At 38.6% G+C, this 23,130-nt stretch overlaps 1 protein-coding gene across 1 annotated transcript; it reads right to left on the bottom strand.

The window, feature by feature from the left end:
• Positions 1-4,938: 4,938 nt before the first annotated feature.
• On the bottom strand, positions 4,939-17,909 carry LOC137726500 (putative LRR receptor-like serine/threonine-protein kinase At1g56140). Its single transcript, XM_088693955.1, has 25 exons — positions 17,794-17,909; positions 16,316-16,778; positions 15,755-15,941; positions 15,537-15,608; positions 15,348-15,419; positions 15,048-15,119; positions 14,850-14,921; positions 14,661-14,732; positions 9,667-9,738; positions 9,505-9,576; positions 9,350-9,421; positions 9,172-9,243; positions 9,006-9,077; positions 8,759-8,824; positions 8,500-8,562; positions 8,270-8,314; positions 8,102-8,163; positions 7,479-7,862; positions 7,065-7,262; positions 6,800-6,964; positions 6,560-6,678; positions 6,202-6,412; positions 5,859-6,090; positions 5,560-5,710; positions 4,939-5,470 (listed from the first exon to the last, which is right to left on the bottom strand). The coding sequence occupies exons 2-25, from the start codon at positions 16,425-16,427 to the stop codon at positions 5,039-5,041; spliced, it is 3,147 nt and encodes a 1,048-aa protein (XP_088550081.1). The 5' UTR covers positions 16,428-16,778; positions 17,794-17,909; the 3' UTR covers positions 4,939-5,038.
• Positions 17,910-23,130: the final 5,221 nt, after the last annotated feature.

The raw sequence follows: 23,130 nt of genomic DNA, 5'->3' as shown, positions 1-23,130 counted from the left end.
GAATTCTTGAGCACTCAATTTTCCAATTTCCTGGCTCAACATGGCATTCAACGTCAATTGTCCTGTGCTCACACTCCTGAACAAAACGGATGTGCAGAACGTAAACATCGCCATCTTGTGGAAACTGCAAGAACTCTCTTGGCAGCCTCTAAAGTCCCTCATATCTATTGGGTTGATGCGTTTACTACTGCCATTTATCTCATAAATCGGTTGCCTACTCTATCTCGCCCTTCTCCTTGGGAGTCTCTTTTCCAGAAAGCTCCTAATTATAGTACACTGCGAGTTTTTGGCTGCTTATGCTTCCCATGGTTGAAGCCTTATATTTCTTCCAAGCTGGATGCTAAGAGCAAGCATTGTGTTTTCCTGGGGTACAGCCTTCACCATAAAGGTTACAAATGTCTTGATCCTGGTACAGGGAGACTGTACATCTCTCGGCATGTGGTCTTTGATGAGGTTCAATTTCCATTTCATACTCTTCCTCCTCCTCCTCTCTCTTCCCACCCTCCCTCTACCCTCTCCACCTCTCCTATACCATCTTCTCTTACTTTTACCTCAATCCCTCCTCCTTCTTCTCCTCCTGTCCCTTCCCCTCAACCTGTCCCTTCCCCTCAACCTATCCTTTCCACTCACCCTCCTCTTCACCCTGTTTCTTTCTCAGCTTCCCCACCCCCTGCCTCTTCCTCCCCACTGTTAAACACTCATCCTATGCAAACTCGCTCAAAATCTGGTATATACAGGCCTCGAGCCCTCACTGCCACTAAACATCCTCTACCTTCTCAATTGTTACCAGATTATCTTCCCACCACTTATCTTCAAGCTTCCAAACATCACCATTGGCGCACTGCAATGCAGGAGGAATTTACTGCTCTCTTACACACTCGAACCTGGTCATTGGTTCCTTCCCATCCCTCTCAAAACCTAGTGGGTTGTAAATGGGTCTTTCGGATTAAAAGGAAGCCCGATGGCTCTATTGATCGTTATAAAGCCAGGCTGGTTGCTAAGGGATTTCATCAACAAGAAGGTCTTGACTACACTGAGACCTTTAGCCCTGTGGCTAAACCTGTGACAATTCGTCTTCTCCTTACTTTTGCTGTTCAATTTGACTGGTTCTTGAATCAACTTGATGTCAGCAACGCCTTCTTGCATGGTACTCTTTCTGAATCGGTCTTTATGCAGCAACCACCTGGTTTTCAAGATCCCTCTAAACCGAATCATGTCTGTCAGCTCCATAAATCCTTATATGGTCTGAAACAGGCTCCTCGAGCCTGGTATGATAAACTGCATGCTGCTCTTCATTCACTTGGATTTGTTGGTTCTCAGAGTGACCACTCTCTCTTCGTCAAAACGGATCCTTCCTTAATCTTCATCCTGGTTTATGTGGACGATATTTTGGTTACTGGTCCTTCCTCTGCTGCCTGTCAAGCTGTGATTCACAAACTCAGTGCTATGTTTCCCATCAAGGACCTTGGAGCTTTACACTACTTTCTTGGCATTGAGGTCAAACGTTCCTCTACTGGCATTTTCTTATCTCAAACTAAATACATTCTTGATTTGCTTACTAAAGCAAACATGGTTGGTGCCAAGCCCTGTGCAACACCCCTTAGCACCTCCAAACTTGATCATGACTCTCCTCCTCTTGAAAATGTTACCGAGTATCGATCCTTGGTAGGTGCTCTCCAATACTTAACCTGGACACGGCCTGATCTTAGTTTTGCTGTTAATCTTGTCTGTCAGTTCATGCATCTTCCACGAGTGTCCCATTTTCAAGCTGTCAAGCGTATTCTTCGCTATCTTAAGGGCACTCTTGATCTTGGCCTATGGTTTACTAAATCCTCCTCTCCTCTCTCTCTCACGGCCTTCTCCGATGCTGACTGGGCAGGTTGTTCGTTAGACAGGCGCTCTACTGGAGGTTATTGCATTTATCTGGGCAATTCTCTTATTAGTTGGAGTGCTAAGAAGCAACTCACTGTTGCTCGTTCTTCCACCGAGGCTGAGTATCGTTCCCTTGCTAACACTGCCTCTGAAATCACTTGGATTTGTAAACTGCTTACTGATATTGGGTATTGTTTACCTTGCTCTCCTCACCTCTGGTGTGACAATATCTCTGCCCTGTCTCTTGCTAAGAATCCTGTTTTCCATGCTCACACCAAACATGTCGAGATCACTATCATTATATCCGTGAACAGGTTCTGGCTCAGCAGGTCTCTCTTCATTTCATATGCTCCCAGGACCAAGTTGCTGATATCTGTACTAAGTCTCTGTCCAAGCCCAGATTTCTGTTCCTCCGTGCCAAACTTCCACTTCGACCTCTCCAGTTTCGTTTGAGGGGGGATATTAAGGATACTATTGTAAATTCATCCTCAAGAGATAATACTTAGAGACTAAGTAAAACTGTTAGTTTGTTATAGGTTTGTTTTCTCTTAGTTAGAAAGTGTTGTGACTTGCTTTTGGCTCACAACTAGTATATATACTCATATTGTAAACTTATTCATTTGTGAAATACAAATATAATTTCCAAACAAACCTTACATAAGCTGCTCAAACTGATGTATAGGCCAACATACAGATTAGGTAGTCGAGCTTTTTGGATAATTTATAGAAGAGATGATAAGGAATAATTTTTGTGAAGGAAGTGTTTTTGTTTGATCACAGTAAGTTGGATTTTTAAGCTCCAAACATGACTGTAAGGTTTTCTGAGGATTTTCTGAGACTTTCTGTAATGAATGGACAGTTAGATCTTTCTGAGACTTTGATATGTTAAGGTAGAGAGAATAAGGAACAATTTTTATGAAGAAAGTATTTTGATATGAGTAAGAGAAAACGTAGTTTCGAAGCTCACAACAGACCTGACTGGTTGACAGACGAGTGCTGAGCAGTCACTGATTATACCTGAGTTTCTGAAGTTATACAGCTCCTATGGATCTCATATTTGGATATATTGTATTTAACGAGTTAACGAACAACTTTCTTGAAGACGGCTTTTTGATTTGAACTAAAGAAAATGGTAATTTGATCTGCAAAACAGATATGACGAATTTCTGGTTCTCGAAATTCTTTCTTTTGATAACTAGGAGAAAATGATGATGAGTTTGGTGTAGAGATTTGTTGGGTAAGCTCTTATGCATTTTCTGGGATTTGTATGTGATTTCTTTCTCAGGATTCTCGTTGAAAAATAGAGGGAGATTTGGTGGTGCTACACGGAGTTGGATAATGGTGCTTCACTAGAACTTGATAACACAAACATTCACATAAACACACAGTATTGGAGTGGTTCACCAAATTGATTATATCCACTGGGGTTTGCTTTCATTTGTATTTCACTATATATGAGAGACTTACAAATACACAGTATGAAAGATGACTTAAAGCGTTTACATTCTTTTTGGTAGTGTGTTCTTGCTGGTGTGGTGTTCTCCTTTTTTTTCCTCGTGTCCTTCTTCTAGTTCTTGCTCCTTCCTTTATAGGGATCGTATGAGATCTTCCTTCTCACAACATGTACAATCTAACTTGAGGATAAAAGCTTCCCAGTGTTCCAATAGAAAGACGCCAAGTAGTGGGCAAATTATTAGCCATAATATGTGTTCGAAGAGCAAGACAATTCGTTAAACTAATCATTAATAATGAAATATGTTCCAATAGCAAAGCAACATGTGTTAAGCTAATCATGAACAAAAAAATATCATGTAAGGTGGATGCATGTCTAAGGCCACGTTAAGGTTTATCTTATGGTAAGCTTGTTGGAACAAAACATATGGTAACTCTACAAATTGGTGGGATATCCAGATGATGGTGAATTAAAAGCTCCAAAACCCATGGTTATAATCACACCTCAAACTAAAACCAAAAGAGTAGCAAAGTATTGGTGAAACATATATGTATTTGTTAACTAATGAAAAAAAAAAGAACTTGGTTTATCAAACTTTAGCGTAAAACACAAATTAAAAGTACTTTGACACTTTGACACTTATATATATATATATATATATATATATATATATATATATATATATATATATATATATGTCCACTTTTTAAAATACGGAGTATTACACTTGCACATGCCTCTTATATAAAGTTGTTTTAGTTCACGATCAAGCTTAACATACACGACATTGTTCTCCTTTTAACTCCAAACATGAACTTTCCGCTCCTAAAAACTTAGGCTCCAAATCATTTCAATTGTTGCCTAATTTTTTAGGGAGGAAAGCTCATATTTGAATCCAAAAGTAGAAAATGTTGTTGATGTTAGACCTGAATCGTGAAAAGATTGTAACACTCTATAACAAATATACTCATAATTTTGAGTTTGTTTTTGTATTGCAGTCAATATTGTAATGAATATGCTATTGCGTTTCCACCCAAGTGTCCCACGTTCAAAATTCTCTCCTCATAAATTATTTCAAAAAAAGGTAACAAATTGAAATTTGAATACAAGTTAAGGTGACAAATAAAAAATTTGCCTTCTCCTCTATTCTGCAACTGGACCATCAACATCTAGGCTACATTTATAGACCCAGAAAGGCCTTATTAACTTATCTGAATACCCTGAACACATTCTTAACTTTTAGGGAACTTTAACGAAAAACTCGTGGTACTGTTCATTTTAACGAAAAATCATATTTTTACACTAAAAAGTTAATCCTGGTACTATTCACTTAACCCTTTATTTTGTCCTTATTGTTAAAACTCAAAGTTTTCAAGCTATTTTCATTAGTTTTTCTCAAATTTTAGTAGTGGGATCTCCATCCAGTGGTGGTTCGTGAACATATCTATAAACATTTTGTAAGAATAAGTAGATATATTCAAATCTGGCATTTCGTGAACATATCTATAAACATTTCGTGAACATATCTCCATTTGCCAAAGATATATTCAAATCTGGCATGCCAGTCCCCTGCCCACTACCAAAAGCCAAAGCTAATGTACAATTACAATTAATTATTTAAATGTGTATTATATAGAAGGAAAGGGTCCAAAACAAGTACAATGGTGCGCAAAGAGATAAAGGGAGTATGCGGAAATCATTTCTCCATATTTATCACCTTCCTTCTCCTCTAATGCCAGCTAGCAGTGATTGAGTGACGTTTACAGGAGAAGGCGCAGGGTCAATCCAGGGAGTGTTAGCGCCACTTGCATTGCTGCCTCCCGGCTGATAGTTGAGGTGAACATTACTATCCTTGGATGCAGTTGATGGGGTATCATCCCCCACTAAAAATCGACTTGTTGACACCGTTGTTACATCTTTAAAATCATAGTCTGTCAAATAGCTTGGCTTCGACATGACAGTGCCTATGTCAATGTCTCCAGAGAGCATTGCAACCACGCGTGACATAGATGGCCTCGCCATCGGTGATCCCTGCGTGCACATGAGAGCTGCTCTTATCAATCTAGTTGCTTTAGTTTCATCAAACTCTATCAATCTCGGATCCACCAGCCCCAAAGTTTGGTCATTTTCATGTAGAGTCCATACCTGAAAAACATTATGCCACGGTCATAGGAAAGTATAAATAAGTTTTTCACAACAATGCCAAAATGAAGCTAGGCGAATGCAATTCCTACCCATTCAAGAAGATAAATCTTTTCTGAATCCAAGTTATTGTAAGAGTTTGGTCTCCCGCTGAGGATCTCCAAAACAACGACTCCAAAACCAAACACATCGGCCTTCTCTGTCAAATGTCCAAACAATGCATACTCCGGTGCCAAATAGCCTCTGCAATGCAAGATAATCAAAATGGTTGCACAATGTTGCTTGAGATCATTAAAGGCATTATTAACATGATGTGTTAAAATTTCATGCAAGTATAAATGTGTGGCCGTAATGTATATATCCTCTGGAAAAACAATAAAGGATGGCTAACATTGTCCCTGCAACCCGGGTGCTGATGTGGGTTTTCTCGTCATCATAAAGCTTTGCCAATCCAAAATCTGATATTTTTGGGGAGAGTTCTGCACTGAGCAAAATATTACTCGCTTTGACATCTCGATGTACAATCCTTGGCCTTGACTCCTCATGAAGGTAAGCAAGTCCTCTTGCTGTTCCCAACAATATATTGAATCGAGTAGGCCAGTCAAGGTGCAAGTTACTTGTTCCTGAAATATGAGTGAACACATCCAATCAAAAACATTTCTTAACAATTTTAGAGTGCTTGAAACTGCAGACAATGCCGTTTCTATGCAACCTAAAAGTAGATAGGTTTGTACCAAAAAGTGCCTGATCAAGGCTCTTGTTTTCAAGATACTCATAAACCAAAATGCGGTGGCTGCCTTCAATGCAGCATCCATACAATTTCACTAGATTCCGATGTTGCACAACAGATATGGTAGCAATTTCAGATACAAATTGACTCTTCCCTTGGTGAGATGCTACTGAAAGTTGCTTCACAGCCACTACTCTCCCATCAGAAAGTGTACCCTACAATGTACATAGAAACACAATTTATTGACATGAAGGGAAAGAAAAAAGAAGCTTTATTTTCTTCTCTTGCTCGCTCGTTTGCTCTCTCTCCCTTTCTCTTGTCATTACTTCAAGGACATGATACTGATGTAATACGGATTTCACCTTGTAAACAGGGCCATATCCTCCCTCTCCTAACTTATTTGAAGGATTAAAATCTTCGGTTGCAGCTCTCAACTCAGAATAACTGAAAGTATTTGGTCGAGGGCCTAATCCTAGAATATCTGCACATTCACGAAACATTGTGACATAAGTTTTACTTTCGTGAAAGCATTCCTACTTCTGTGTGTTAATGTCAAAGCAGAGAAACCTGAATTGGATACCACTAATAATATGGTCGTTTACCTTCGTCGTCCTCTTTTTCTGATTTTTTCCTTCTCGTATATAGAATCGCAAATATTAATAGCAAGCTCACAACTCCAACAGGAACTGCAATACCAACTATCAACCCAGTTCTGCTCTTCTTTCCTGAAGTAGTTGGTGGAATCCCTGAAACTGTTGGTGTAAAATCTGAGCAATAAAACAGACGAATTCTTCAGTGTCAATTAGCAGTAGAAAAATACATTTAAACCATTCATAGGAAATCTCTACTAGTTAACACAAATTATACCTGAAGCAGCATGGATGGCTGCTATTAGTGAGCCGTAATCACCTTGATTGGGTATGCAACAAGTCCCTTTACCAGCCCAGAACAAATGAATTTCAAGATAATTCTCTGACACGTTAACATTGAATCTTTTCATAATTCCTACGTTAACCCCACCTGCCTCCTTGGATATGTCAAAGTCCTTTATCCTGCGGGTACCCTAGCAACCAAATGAAGAGCTAGGTAATAAGTCTAGTCTCCTTTAAATCATGGAAGACTTTGGATGCGGTCTCTAACTACCAATGTTTTTTTACTGAAACCTTGATGATTTTTTGTTTTTGATTAAAGTAGCTTAAACTATCGAAAACCTACCCAATGAGTCTTTACTTCAAATAAGTTAGAATTTTTATTTTTTATTTTCCATAAGCAGCCGTATCTGAATATAGATATCAAATACACGCCGTCCTAGACTTTCCCAAGTTTGCTGAATGCGCCTATCAAAAACCGTCTCTGCAAAGTGCAATGTTACAGTGTAAGGTCCATTCTCAAGACCCAGGCCATAGTATCTCAGTGATCCTGGGGACAATCTTGAAGTCTGGAAAAGCTCTGGGGTCACATCTGTTCCGGTGACTTGTGCAAGGGTATTTACCAGAAACGGTCGGTTCACTCCGTCAGAAAACATACCGACATTGCTGACGGCCCATTGCTTTATACTGGTTACATTGAATGTTGCTGGACCAAGATCTGAGTCTTCAGCCTCATACAATATGCCATCACGTCCCATCATTTGCGGTCCACCACAGTTGATTGAGAAGTTTGCATCTGTAAGTTTCATGTAATACCATAATCTACCCATGATTAGCGATGAAACTTCAAATTGAAGACTCATACTAATGTTTTTGAGTCACATATTTCTGACCAGTTATGCTTATTACTGAACTTATGAAAACATGCTTGCTATCTAGATCCATGTGTATACATAACTAGAGAAGCAATGCCTTTTCCTCTAACATGACATTGCGTTAAAACAATAAATGTTGGGTGACATAAAAGCAAATTACATCGTGGGGTATTTCGATTGCATGGAAAGTTTCTCTGGAGGCAATTCAATCCAGGAAGAGTACTGCGAACACAAAGAACAATTATTAGTTATCTAGATAGAAACATATAGTGGAAGAGTAGTGATAGTATTGCTTGTCTAAAAACCGGCAACAGAAACTTCAACTCACGTTATGTCTTTTTTGTCAAATGTGAAGTTGTTGACCACTAAGTTCCTGCATAAAATCATTAATCAATTAACATGTGAAGAAATATATCTCTGTCAAATGAAAATTCCACGTACAAGATCAAAACTTAATAGGCAAGTAGTGTGAGAACGAATCGCAGTGCTATTTTTTGTCCGAACATATTCTGGGTATTTAAACTGTAAAATGAAGATGAAAGATAAAAGGAGACGTACAGTTGCGATGTTGTGATCACCCACTGGGGAAAGCTTCCTGATAAATAATTGTAAGACAAATCTCTGCAAATAACAAAATAGAATCAGAAGACACAAAATGCATGAAAGTTATAAGAACTTGTGTAAGATAAAGGATTAGAATGCTTACAAAATGCACAAACACATACATGCACGTGCACACGCACGTACAAAGTTCTAGTTTCAGTGTCAGTAGACTCAGTACATTCTATAGGACTACTTTTTAGAAACGAGGACTTACATAGTCTGAAGTCGATTGCTCTTTTGGCTCGGAAGAGGTCCAGACAGACTATTGTTTCCAAGAAACCTGGCCATTTCGATTATGGTAGAAGGCACCCAGAAAAGAAAAAGAGATGAGCAAGAAAAAGGTCAGATGTGCACAAAATCTATAAGGATTAGTCCAGATCTTCAATCAAAGTAGGGAATGTTAAAGATTTGATAACTTATGTATGATGAGGCAAGCAAAATATAATAATGACGGGGATTACAAGGATGTAAGAGAACTCATGGTGAACAAAGAACTTGGGAGTTGGCCTGTCAAATTGTTGAAACTCAGATCCCTGCAACACCAACGATAAGTTGAGAGGAGCAATCAGAATGAAAGAAAACTAATTGGCCTCGTTGGGACTCACGCTTATATGCGCTGGTACGTACAGTATCTGTAGACTTTGATATTCTCCAATATCAGATGGGATGATACCAGTGATTAATGCGTTTCGTAGTTTTCTGTTATTCACATCAAATTTGATAAAAAGTAGATGGAGTAAGATATCAAAATTCAAAAGGAAAAAGTTGGATGAAAGTATATGGATCGACAAGAATCTTCACTTACAACTCAGTCAAGTTCTTCATATTTTTTATGAAATCAAGAGAGGAGCTCCCATCGTATATATCACTGATTTGCCTACATAATTATATGCAAAATAACTGAAATCCCGTCTTCAGAGAAAGAGAAAGAATTACAATTTATGAAACATTTATACTTACAGAGACTTCAATGAGGTCAATTGAGAAAAGCCGGTTGGTATTGGCCCTTCGAAAGAGTTCCCTTGAAATCGCCTACAGAAACATATAAGAAGCTTGTGAACAAATTATCCATCTCAGGTCTGCTTTCATAAACTGCATAAGATCAAAATTTTCTGTGCTTACAAAGAAGTGAGTTGTGTCCAATTCCCTATGAAATCAGGTATCTTTCCTGAGAAAAGACTGTCCGATGCCCAACTAAAATTCAAAAAGTTGACTTATAATAAGCTCATCCAAGAAAAGCAATCTCAAAGTACTAGATAAACAAACAAATCTAAAATACGATTTAAGAGCCGTTCTGTTGATAAGGTTGTTAGTAGTCATAAGCCGTCCTACCTACAAAGTACAAGCCGTCCTATAAGCCGTCCTACCTACAAAGTATAAGCCGTTCTATAAGCCGTCCTACCCACAAAGTATAAGCCGTCCTATAAGCCGTCCTACCTACACACTTGTATCCCTTAATTTAGCGTGATTTGATCTTGATACTTGAAGTCATGTATATATAAATCCTTGTAACCTTGTAGAGAAGAATAATGAGAATCCAAAAGTTTACATGGTATTGAGCCTCTGATCCTCCTTTTTTTTTTCATGGCTTCCGCAACTTCATCTTCCACCTTTTCCATCCCCAATATCTCTACCCTCGTTTCCGTTAAGCTTTCTGAAACCAACTATCTTCCTTGGGAAAGTCAGGTTAAGCCTTTTCTGATTGGCCAAAATCTTTGGCGTTTTGTTGATGGAACTCACCCCTGTCCTCCTCTCTTTCTCACCACCCCTGCGCCTGCTGCCTCCCCCACTGCTTCTGTTGATTCTGATGTTACTTCTACGGTGGTTCCTCCTGTGGTCACTACGACTCCTAATCCCGAGTACCTTGTGTGGTACCAGACTGATCAGACACTTGTGAGCCTGCTACGTGCTACGCTTACTGAGCCCGTTCTTTCTTTGACTGTTGGGCTGTCCACTTCTCGTGAGATATGAGAGCATCTTCGTCAGAATTTTTCTCAACAATCCCTTGCCAATTCTACCCATCATCGGTTTCAGTTGCTTTCTCTTCAGAAAGGGAACCAAACAATTGCAGAATACTTGGGTCTGGCCAAGCATTTGGCAGATCAATTGGCCTCCATTGGTCAACCTGTTCAGAATGATGATTTGGTTACGTATGTGCTTAACGGCTTGGGGCCTGAATATGAAATGCTTGTCTTGGCCCTGACCAATTTTCCACCTCTGCCATCCTTTAATGATCTGCGTACCCGTCTCCTAGTCTTTGAGTCCAAGCACGCCATGAAACAGGTTGCTGCATCATCTCATTCTGCTTTCTATTCTGCCCGTCATACGGTTGGTGGTTCGTCTAATGGACGCGGTGGTCACTCTTCTTCTCGCCCCAATGGTGCTTCTGGTGGCAATCGGTTTCCCCGTACCCCTAGTGGTGGCCGATCGAATCAACATGGAGGTGTTGGGCGATATGGTCAACGTGGTGCTGTACAACAACGCCTTGGTATTCTTGGACCTGCTCCTGTCAATCGTGGTCCTCAGTGTTGGGCCTGCAACCAATTTGGTCACATTGCTGCATTGTGTCCTCAAGCTACTCGTTCAAATGATGATATCTCTCGTGCCTTTGCTGGTATGCATCTTGCTTCTCCCTCTGATCCAACATGGTATCCCGATACTGGGGCTACTCATCATATGACGAGTGATGCTCGAACAATGACTTTGGCTACTGGGTATGGTTCTCATGACAAGGTGGTTGTTGGTAGTGGTGAGGCCCTCCCTATTGCGCACACTGGTAATATTTCATTTGAGTCTGGGTCGTTTATTTTTCGATTATCCCAAGTTTTACATGTTCCAGCAATTAAAAAGAATTTATTGTCGGTTGCTAAGTTTACACGTGATAATCTTGTTAGTTTAACGTTCTTTCCTTGGGGTTTTGTCATCCGTGATTTAAAAACCGGTGTTGTTCTTTTTCAGGGCCCATGTGAGGATGACCTTTATCCCATTAAGCTTGGTCTTGCCTCTAGGAATTGGTCAGCTCCCAAACGTGCTTTTGTTTCTGTTTTAGCGTCGTCATCACTTTGGCATCGTCGTCTTGGGCATCCATCTCGTCAAGTTCTTAGTGTATTAGCCTCTAGTGATGTATTAGGCTCGTCCTTTTCAGTTTCAAATAAAAATTTTTGTAATCATTGTGCGTTGGCTAAATCCCATCGTCTGTCATTTCATTCTTCTGAACATTATGCTAAGTCTCCTTTTGAATTAATTCATTCTGATGTTTGGATGTCGCCTATTTTGTCAGTCTCCGATTTTCGTTATTATGTCTTGTTTACCGATGACTACACACGGTATACATGGATTTATCCTATGCGTAATAAGTCAGAGGTTTTTACTCACTTTAATATTTTTCTCACTCTTATTTATAATCAATTTTCGACCATGGTTAAAATCTTCCAAAGTGATGGGGGTAAGTAGTATGATAATTTATCGTTTCGGACCTTGTGTGCGCAAAAAGGGATTCACCACAGATTTTCTTGTCCGCATACCCCGCAGCAAAACGGCCTTGCTGAACGCAAACACCGTCATATTTCTGAAATGGGACGCACATTGTTACTTGCTGCCAATCTTCCTCCTACATTTTGGGCTGAGGCACTTTGCACCGCTGTTTATGTTTTGAATCGGTTACCCTCTCATGTTCTTAAGTGGGCCTCTTCATTCCAAATGCTATTTGGACGGTCTCCAGATTATATGGCTTTCCGAACTTTTGGTTGTGCTTGCTTTCCGTATCTTGGTGATTATATGACTAATAAACTACAACCTAGATCTTTGGCTTGTGTTTTTCTTGGCTACAGTGACCAATACAAGGGTTATCGATGTCTTCACCCTCCGACTGGCCGAGTATATCTCTCTCGTCATGTTATTTTTAATGAGGACTCCTATCCTTATGGTGCTCTTGCTGCTTCTTCCACGATGCCACCATCAGACTTTGCATTTGTGCCAATTATTCATGCACCTTACTCGCTGCCCTCTGAGACGCAAACTCTGCCTACACCGCCATCTACTAGTTCTCTGCAACCACCTGTTGCTCCTCTCTCTGCAGCAGCTGCTTCAGATTCTGGTACTGGACAAGGTGTTGTGCCTCCCTCTGGTCCTGGCGTCATAGCTCCACCTGCATCTGGTAGCTTACTCCCGTCAGCTAGCGAGCCATCTCACGTTATTGTTACTGCCCCAGTTCCATATATTGGACCTCAAACTCGCTCCAAATCGGGTATCTTTAAACCCAAAGCTCGGTCTTACTTTGCATCGCGCCATCCCATTCCTCACGCCTTCATTGCTTTGGTTGGGGAAGATTCTGAACCTACATGTTATAGCCAAGCATCTAAGTCCCCTGAATGGAGACAGGCGATGTCAGATGAATTCAATGCTCTATTAAAACAACGTACGTGGTCTTTGGTTCCTCCGATTCCTCGTGCCAACATCGTCGGTTGTAAATGGGTGTTTAAGTTGAAACAGAATTCGGATGGCTCGATTGAACGTCATAAGGCGCGTCTTGTCGCCAAGGGGTTTCACCAACAAGCCGGTGTTGATTATTCAGAAACTTTTAGTCCCGTGGTTAAACCTACGACGATTCGCACAGTTTTGAGTTTAGCAGTGCACTTTGGGTGGCCTCTTCATCAACTTGATATGAAGAATGCTTTTCTTCATGGCTCTCTTATGGAGGAGGTTTATATGCAGCAGCCGCCAGGTTTCGTTGATCCCACTCGCCCTAATTATGTGTGTAAATTGCACAAGGCACTCTATGGTCTTAAACAAGCACCACGTGCTTGGTTTCAACGCCTCAGTGCTTTCCTTGTCCATTCTGGCTTTGTTCAAAGTAGGGCGGATAGCTCTATGTTCACTTTTCATCAGGGTTCTACAATTTTGATTTTTCTTCTCTATGTTGATGACATAGTGTTGACGGGTAATGCTTCTTCTCCACTTCAAACCTTTATTGCAGTTTTGGGTAAGGAGTTTGAACTTAAAGACCTTGGGCGTTTACACTATTTCTTGGGTGTCGAAGTCTCCCATCTATCTTCTGGCCTCCGGTTGACACAAAACAAATATACTCTTGATATTTTGAAACGTAGTAATATGCTTGAGTGTAAACCATGCCCTACTCCAGTTGCTGCCAAGACTTCTTTATCTGCTACCTCAGGTTCACCTCTTCCAGATGCATCCCTTTATAGACAAATTGTGGGCTCACTTCAGTATCTCACGTTAACGCGTCCTGACATCTCCTTTGCGGTGCAAACTGTCGCTCAATTTATGGGACGTCCTACCACTGACCATATGGATGCTGTTAAACGTATCTTGCGATATCTTAAAGCGACTTTGGGCATGGGAATTACGTTCACACCCTCTGCTCAACCATTTCAGCTTGCTGCCTATTCGGATGCGGATTGGGCGGGGTGTCCAGACACCCGCCGTTCTACAACTGGTTTTTGTGTTTACTTGGGGAATAATTTAATTTCTTGGTGTGCCAAGAAGCAACGGACAGTGTCTCGCTCTAGTGCTGAAGCGGAGTATAGGGCTCTTGCCTTTGCTTGTGCCGATACCATTTGGATCCTCAGTTTACTACATGAACTACGGGTGCCTGTTCGTCTTCCTGTTTTGATGCATTGTGACAACTTAAGTGCAACGTACATGGCTGCTAACCCCGTGTTTCATGCTCGCACTAAGCATATTGCCCTTGACTATCATTTCGTTCGTGAACGAGTTGCTTCTGGTACTCATCGAGTTCAGTTTCTGCCTTCCACATTGCAGCTTGCAGATGTCTTTACGAAGGGGCTGTCTACGGCGCGTTTTCGATCTCTGTGTTCAAACTTTGTCTCCTCCCCGGAGTCAAGTTTGCGGGGGGATGTTGATAAGGTTGTTAGTAGTCATAAGTCGTCCTACCTACAAAGTACAAGCCGTCCTATAAGCCGTCCTACCTACAAAGTATAAGCCGTCCTACCCACAAAGTATAAGCCGTCCTACCTACACACTTGTATCCCTTAATTTAGGGTGATTTGATCTTGATACTTGAAGTCATGTATATATAAATCCTTGTAACCTTGTAGAGAAGAATAATGAGAATCCAAAAGTTTACACGTTCTTACAAGATTTGCGTACTGGTGAGCTTGGCAAATGTTGAAGGAATTTCACCACTGAGTCCACAGCTGTCCATGTAACTGTGAAAATCTTAAGGCAACTGATTAATACCCATTTTATACGATAAGGTGCAATTTTTGCTTATGCACAAGGAACTAACATGTAATTCAAATTTGATGATTTAACGAACCACTTACATTTGCTGGAGCTTGACTAAATTACCAAGTTCTGGAGGGAGTGTTCCGGAGAAATTATTTGATCCGATGGCCCTACAAGTCATGTTGAATAGGCAAACAATTACTTGAAAGCAATTATTGAAGAGTGATAGAAGGTTCTGCATCTAATGTTTATGACACAAAATTTTACTGAACGCTTTCTCATTTTTCTTGGCTTACAGCATATTTAGCTCCGTAAGATTTCCAAGCTCCTTGGGGATGGGCCCAGAGAATGAATTGTGGCCAATTGACCTGAATGGAGATATCAGTTCACTAAAGATAAGCACCATTACATTACAAGAAACTAGTACTGCATTATTCAATAAAATCATAATGGTTTTGTGTAGATTACGGTGTAAATAATAGAGAAAAGGTGTAAAGAACATAACTGTAGATTATGATATTCAAAATGAAGTATACAAATTGCGAGACTCTCATCAGAAGTATGAGTACTTAAACAAATTTTCTGTCACTACTTACAATATAATCAATGCAGACATATTGCCAATGAATGCCGGTAGGGGACCTTTGAAATAATTCATATCAATTTTCCTACAGAAATTGAAACAAAATGTAATCCTTAATCTTACGACATCACTATATTTTTTATTTCCAATTGATAATTTTGATGAACCAAAAACAGAGAAGGGAGTTGGAAAAAATTCATACAAAACTGCGAGATATCTTAGATCCAAGAATTCTTCTGGAAACACCCCTCGTTTGTACAGAGCATGCACTCTCCTGGAAAGCAAAAAGATTGAACATTTAGAACTTTATAAAATGGAGTGGCACAGTCAAATTATTGACTAATATATATAGGTATAGCTAGCGAAAAATCAGCATTGGCATAGAAATCTTGTTCATAAAGAGAGAGTAGTTTAACATACAGTTTGGTGATGTGGCATGTAGTACCGTTGTCGTAAGTACAGTCGCAAGCGATGGCTGGGTTGTTATCGGGGATCTCAAATTCGGTGCCGTTGATGGCGGTTCCACTGCAGGGTTCTCCACTGATATTCCACAGCCCCGGCACTGCTTGTGTGTCCCATTGTTCAAATATTGAGTTCAACGCCCTCACTGCATTCTCAGTTAATTCAGTCCTTGTGTGTATTAGATTATATCACATCATAATTTGACTTGTGTTACCACTTACCAGACCATCTTGAATCAAATGAGAGATCAAATTGATTATTACAAAGGAAAGTTACCCTTAATTTTTGGATGTTTTGTATATGGGAAGAAAAAGGGCTTTACAATAATTTCTTCGAAACTTCATTTCATATTGTCGAAGAACACTTAAAATGTCATTTTGTTGAGGGAAAGAAGCCCAGTTCCTGGTCAAAAACACTTATATGGGGCAAAGTGTGTATGAGTATAGGGGGAGAGAGAGAGAGAGAGAGAGAGAGAGAGAGAGAGAGAGAGAGAGAGAGAGAGAGAGAGAGAGAGAGAACCTTCAGATGGATCAGTGGTAGCATTTTGAGCAAAGGACAGCTGAAACCAGAAACAGCTGAGGAAGCAGAGTAATAGTATCCTCATCATCAATTTCATCTTCATATTGTACATGTGCAGAACTTGCTCTCCTCGACGGAGTGAAATTAAACGGCCGACACTTCTATACAAAAGATGCGCTCCAAATCCTTGGGCTGTTGAACAGAATTCAACGACACTGGAATGGATGGTACAAAGTCCTCCAGCCTTCGTACTTTTGGAGAACTTCCAGCTATCAAGGAAACCGTGAAGTAAAAGAAGAAAAGGTAGACGACTCCTACTAAGAACCTAACAGAACAAGCAATGCCCCATGCCTTTCTTGGTTGGACCAGCCCAACCAGTGACTTCCGTCTTCGTGAATTGGGAGAGCAGAACAAGTCTCTCTTCTTTTTCTTATTACGGGCGACCCGTTTTCTCTCCCACTGACTGAATCATGCATGTAAAAACAAGACCACTAGATGTTAGTCATATATCGACCATTTATATGTGCACATATTGCTGTCCAAGGTTCTAAGGCTTTGATCATATTACTTGAATTGTATATTATAATATTACAGATTGACCTGCTTTAATGACTTAGTCTTGAAATGTTTACCTACGGTTCTTGTTGAAAATATCAACGGATTGACTAGTGGATTAACATTTTTGCTCAGCAGATGGTCAAATCTTGTAATTATGGAGATGGATTAACGTTTTTTTTTTTGTTAGTTAGTGATTTTGATACGGCATATAACGAGAATATCATTGTGAGAATATTTAAACAAATTACATTATTATGTGTGGCAAAATACATGACATACTATGCGATTTAACTTAAAACATTGGAACATTTGCATCTATGTCGTAAGTTTGTCCGGTCAAAGAATACCATATCATTGATAATTTTGTGTATAAAATATATCGTGACAGTACAATAAAGTTTAGAAAAGTAGACGTGGACATTTTCAAAGGAAAAATAAGGTGAGACTTTTTCAATATTTGTGGCTGCACTGAAAATTCGATCGGGATGAAAAATTTGTCTGAGTTCAATGATGTACGAGAAAGTTAAAAGAAGAAATGTTAAGGAGATTTTCAAAGGTGAGACTTTTTATACTCTTTGCCGTCTTAAGATGCAATATTTTTTTTCTTCTTTTGCAGCCTTATGGACTCTTTGCTGTCTTAAGGTGCAATATTTTATAATACTGACACAAGAATTGACGTTAAACCATAAGGTATGAAGTGGTAGAGAGGTCCATAAAACCTATTTGAGAGGGTCTCCCAAGCATTATCCTTTCTTATACTTACCAAATCCAAGTTTTTTCTTCTTCTCTTGAAGTCCACAAACAATGCAATTTTATAGTTTTTAACTAGAAAATGTATGCGCTTTGCTGCAGGCATTTAATGTATTAGTCGTAACAGGCATGAATAGTTTCCACACAAAGGAACTAAAAAGATTTGGTACCTGAGAACTAATGAAGTCAAACTTTGCTTGCTATATATGGATATGCATGCTATAAGAAACATTCATTTGTAGATTGTATTGTGTCATCAATATCATAATTCCAAGTAATCAGCCTACTACATGGAAGAAAAACACAAAAAAGGAAAAGTAAAAAAGTAGAAGACATAATACTTGAGCACTTGGCAGAAATAATAAGTTTCTTAAAAAATTGCTACACCATCTTACAAATTCAATCGTTAAACGTCATACTGCAACCCAAGACAAAGATTAAGTATTTTACAAATCAAAACGAAGTGCTGCTATAATCCGCAACAGCTATGAATCATTTTCACATAATGATACTCAAATTGAACGGCACATCGAATAACCAGCAACCAAAACAAAATATGCCATGTGCTAACACGAAACTAAAACAAAAGGAGGATTAAAAAACGAAAATTTTCCATAAGGCATCAATTGACAAAATGCTTCTTAATGTGGTTTTCCGAGAACTGAATGCAACTCCAAAACAACTTAGAAAACACCTTAGAAATCTTTATTACCCCAATCTTACTAAACGGAAGCATAAATGGACAGGATAGCTCCCTAATTTTGTAATAGAAACTCTAACAAAGAATATCAAGCTCCAAAGGCCCTGACTTTTCCTTGGCATAAATCTGTACATTGCAAGTTTAATTCCAACGAAACAAATACGCGTGTGAAGTAAAAGGCATCAACGCTATATGTACTGCTTTACAATTATCTCAAGTTGCTGACGTAATGCCTAAAATATTCAAGACTCAAAGATTTTCATATATATAGAACACCTCACCTAAACAATAACTGAGGTTGCGGTATTTGAATCAAGCTAGCAGGCAGATGCTTTGCTAGGCCTTCTTCAATATCATCTCATATTCATTTTTCCTTTATGATACAATAAATTGTTCAAATTTAGACGTAAATAAGAGAATTCGCCACACTCTACTATCACAGTAGTTAGTCTTGAACAATAATGCAAGCCTGGTTGCAAAAACCACCTCAACGAGCCATACAAATAAAATGTCAAACCCCTAATAAAAAAATTAACCGAGATGCGAGCTTTCTATGAAACTCAGATGACAAATTAAAAAAAATAGAGTTGAACAGATGACTTACACTTTTAAGGCCTATTGCAAGTCTGGCACTTCTCCTTTGCTCATCGTCATTTTCTTATCCAAACCTAAATTTTCAAAAAACCAAACTGTCCGCAAAATTCAAATTCAACCTCAGCTAAACACACACACACACACACACACACACACACACACACCAATTTTAGATTTGGAGAAACCCTGAATTCCCCAAAAGGCCACCACATTCTGAGATCGACTACCAAAATTTAAAAACACACTCCACATGCAATCACAGAAATCAATTCAACTGGTTCAAAAGAACCACTTCTCGCAACTACTTCGAAAATCAGCAAAAAGAAAACAAATTTAGAGCTATGTCTCAAAAAATTAACTCCCAAAATTATTCCCTGTTCTTAGAATAAACAACCAGAAGCCAATTACTGAAAAATCCATATTGACAATTTTTTTGTGATACGCTAGTGTTTGAAAAGTGTAGTCTATCCCTAATATTCAAGTGGTATAAAGATAATGTACACTGAAGCTGAATGCCAGTTCCTCCTAGAACACCAAGCTACTCGATAGCAACGAAAGAACTAATGTGGCGTAAATTCAACACAATCATGAATAAACACTAGGATAGATGGGTGAATGGAGTTGGTAAGATAAGCATCTTGGCTTTTATATACTTTCAATTCAACTGACATGAAAACACACTGTACAATTAACAGGATGAAGTTGAACGTTCCTGATTACAAAAGATGTGGCGGCAAAAAATATTTTGTTTCCATAGGGAACAGAAGAAACAGAAGCAACATGCAGTTCACATATTAAACATAGCGTCAATATTTATGTTTTAAAAAAAAAATCCTTTTTAGCTTGCAGGCCGAACAGCAACATTGTCAAAAATCTTAAAAACTCTTAACAGGTTGAATGTAAATATTTCTGAATTTTTTTTTTAATATGTAAGCTGCGTTCATGTATTGTTAATAGGCCATTCATTTTCTTAAATATGTAAGTTGCGATTTTTTGTGAAATATTTATGGTTCGCTCAGAGAGCGCACTTATCAACAGCGCTCACTTTTTTTTTTCTCATTAACCGACTCCCTCTTACCACTTTCTTTCTTTTCAACTCTCTCCCAACCTTCCAAAACCTCTTTATTTTCCTTCTTTTCTTCCAGTTCTTTCCCTTCCGGTAGGCTATTCTCACACCTTCACTTCCCACAAACAACCCCTTCTTTCTCTTGTCACAGATGACAAACTACAAAACAACACTCTTCTCTCTCTCTCTCTCTCTCTCTCTCTCTCTCTCTCTCTCTCTCTCTCTCTCTCTCAGTTGTTTTCATTTTTGTTCAGTTGTTGCTCACACTCTTTTCTTTTCTTTTCCTTGCCTTTCACAACTCCCTCGACACCTCTCTTTCTCTTTCCTCCTTTTATGCTTTTCTTCAACCCCTTATCTTCTTTAATACAGCTGAAACTTTGCATATGTAACAGGAGTAGAATTGGTGAGCAAGATAAAATGGAGATGTAGGCCAAAGAGGCTGGATGAGAAGGCCAGCTTAACCTTACATAAGCTGCTCAAACTGATGTATAGGCCAACATACAGATTAGGTTGCCGAGCTTTTTGGATATTTTATAGAAGAGATGATAAGGAACAATTTTTATGAAGGAAGTGTTTTTGTTTGATCACATTAAGTTGAATTTTTAAGCTCCAAACATGACTGTAAGGTTTTCTGCGGATTTTCAAGGCTGTAATAGTATTTTGATAATCTGGAATGAATGGACCGTTAGATCTTTCTGAGACTTTGATATGTTAAGGTAGAGAAAATAAGGAACAATTTCTATGAAGAAAGTATTTTGATATGAGTAAGAGAAAATGTAGTTTCGAAGCTCACAACAGGCCTGACTGGTTGATAGACGAGTGCTGAGCAGTCACTGATTATACCTGAGTTTCTGAAGTTATACAGCTCCTATGGATCTCATATTTGGATATGTTGTATTTAACGAGTTAACGAACAACTTTCTTGAAGACGGCTTTTCTATTTGAACTATAGAAAATGGTAATTTGATCTGCAAAACAGATATGACGAATTTCTGGTTCTTGAAATTCTTTCTCTTGATAACTAGAAGAAAATGATGATGAGTTTGGTAGAGAGATTTGTTGGGTAAGCTCTTATGCATTTTTTGGGATTTGTATGTGATTTCTTTCTCCGGATTCTCGTTGAAAAATAGAGGGAGATTTGGTGGTGCTTCACGGAGTTGGATAATGGTGTTTCACTAGAACTTGATAACACAAACATTCACATAAACACACAGTATAGGAGTGGTTCGTCAAAGTGTACATCCACTGGGGTTTGCTTTCATTTGTATTTCACTATATATGAGAGACTTATAAATACATTGAAAGATGATTTAAAGCGTTTGCATAAGGTAAAAGAAATGGTTGATGAAAGAGGAATGGTCTGAGAAAGAGAACATTCTTTTTGCTAGTGTGTTCTTGCTGGTGTGGTGTTCTCCCTTTTTTTCCTCGTGTCCTTCTAGTTCTTGCTCCTTCCTTTATAGGGATCATATGAGATCTTCCTTCTCACAACGTGTACAATCTAGCTTGAGGATGAAAGCTCCCTAGTGTCCCAATAGAAAGACACCAAGTATTGTGCAAATTATTAGCCATAATATGTGTTCGAATAGCAAGGCAACATGTGTCAAACTAATCATTAATAATGATATTTGTTCCAATAACAAAGCAACATGTGTTGAGCTAATCCTGAACAAAAAAATATCATGTAAAATGGATGCATGTCTAAGGCCACGTTAAAGTTTATCTTATGGTAAGCTTGTTGGAACAAAACATATGGTAACTCTACAAATTGGTAGGATATCCGGATGGTGAATTAAAAGCTCCAAAACCCATGGTTATAATCACACCTCAAACTAAAACCAAAAGAGTAGCAAAGTATTTAGTTGCTGGTGGCACGCCAATGAGAAATACAAAGCCTAACAAATCAATCAACAAATAAAGTGAAACATATATGTATTTGTTAACTAATGAAAAAAAGTACTTGGTATATCAAACTTTAGCATAAAACACAAATTAAAAGTACTTTGACACTTATATATATATATATATATATATATATATATATATATATATATATATATATATATATCCTGAAGTTTTGATGTTGAGTGTGAGTGCTTTCAACATGTGGGGGTCTGAAAGACTTATGGTAAGGTCTGGAAAACAATCAAAATGGATGGGTCCATTGTATAGACTTGACTCAATCATTCCAAGTGGACTCCTTGTCCAATTTGCTCATCAAAGATGGGTATTCCTTCTTCATCTTTTTTAACAGTGTTTTTTATTTCATTTCTGGATTGTTCAGTGAGATGTTTCTCCAACCAGGAATCCACCAGGAATAGAGCATTCATGTAAATCCAGTGACCAAAAGGTCGACAACTTGTGTTTGGCTGAGATTATGATTGGTAATATAACTATTAGCAACCATAGAGATATGTTGGAGTTTGTTTAGGAGTTCTTGTTCTGACAAACCATCTATATTCCATTATATATATATATATATATATATATATATATCTACTTCTTAAAATACGGAGTATTACACTTGCACATGCCTCTTATATAAAGTAGTTGTTTTAGTCCTTTCACGTTCAAGTTTAACATACACGACATTGTTCTCCTTTTAACTCCAAACATGAACTTTCCCCTCCTAAAAACTTAGGCTCCAAATCATTTCAATTGTTGCCTAATTTTTTAGGGAGGAAAGCTCATATTTGGATCCAAAAGTAGAAAATGTCATGGATGTTAGACCTGAATAGTGAAAAGATCGTAACACTCTATAACAAATATACTTATAATTTTGAGTTTGTTTTTGTATTGCATGTGGTTTAATATTCTAGTGAATAGGTCATTAAGTTTCCACCCATGTGTCACAGGTTCAAGATTCTCCCCTCATAAATTATTAAAAGTAAATAGGTCATTGAGTTTCCACCCATGTGTCACAGGTTCAAGATTCTCCCCTCATAAATTATTAAAAAAAAGGTAATAGATTGAAATTTGAATAAAAGTTAAGGTGACAGATAAAAAATTTGCCTTTTCTTCTCTATTCTGCAACTGGACCACCAACATCAAGGCTCAATTTATAGACCCAAAAAGGCCTTATTAAATTATCTGAATTCCCTTAATACATTCTTAAATTTTAGTGGTGGGATCTCCATCCAATGATGGTGG

The sequence above is a fragment of the Pyrus communis genome, chromosome 5, assembly GCF_041283825.1.
Source record: "Pyrus communis isolate YQ-2024b chromosome 5, ASM4128382v1, whole genome shotgun sequence".
NCBI lineage: Eukaryota > Viridiplantae > Streptophyta > Magnoliopsida > Rosales > Rosaceae > Pyrus > Pyrus communis.
This window is presented reverse-complemented; position numbering and strand designations above follow the sequence as displayed.

What these genes read in the sequence shown, in the direction of transcription:
- LOC137726500 (XM_088693955.1), bottom strand. Translation starts at nt 16,427, where the DNA reads ATGTACAATATGAAGATGAAATTGATGATGAGGATACTATTACTCTGC. An exon ending in TACCACTGATCCATCTGAAG is followed by an intron (nt 15,942 to 16,315) that starts GTTCTCTCTCTC and finishes CTGAGAATGCAG; the next exon opens with TGAGGGCGTTGAACTCAATA. An exon ending in ATGAGTTCTCTTACATCCTT is followed by an intron (nt 8,825 to 9,005) that starts GTAATCCCCGTC and finishes CGAAATGGCCAG; the next exon opens with GTTTCTTGGAAACAATAGTC.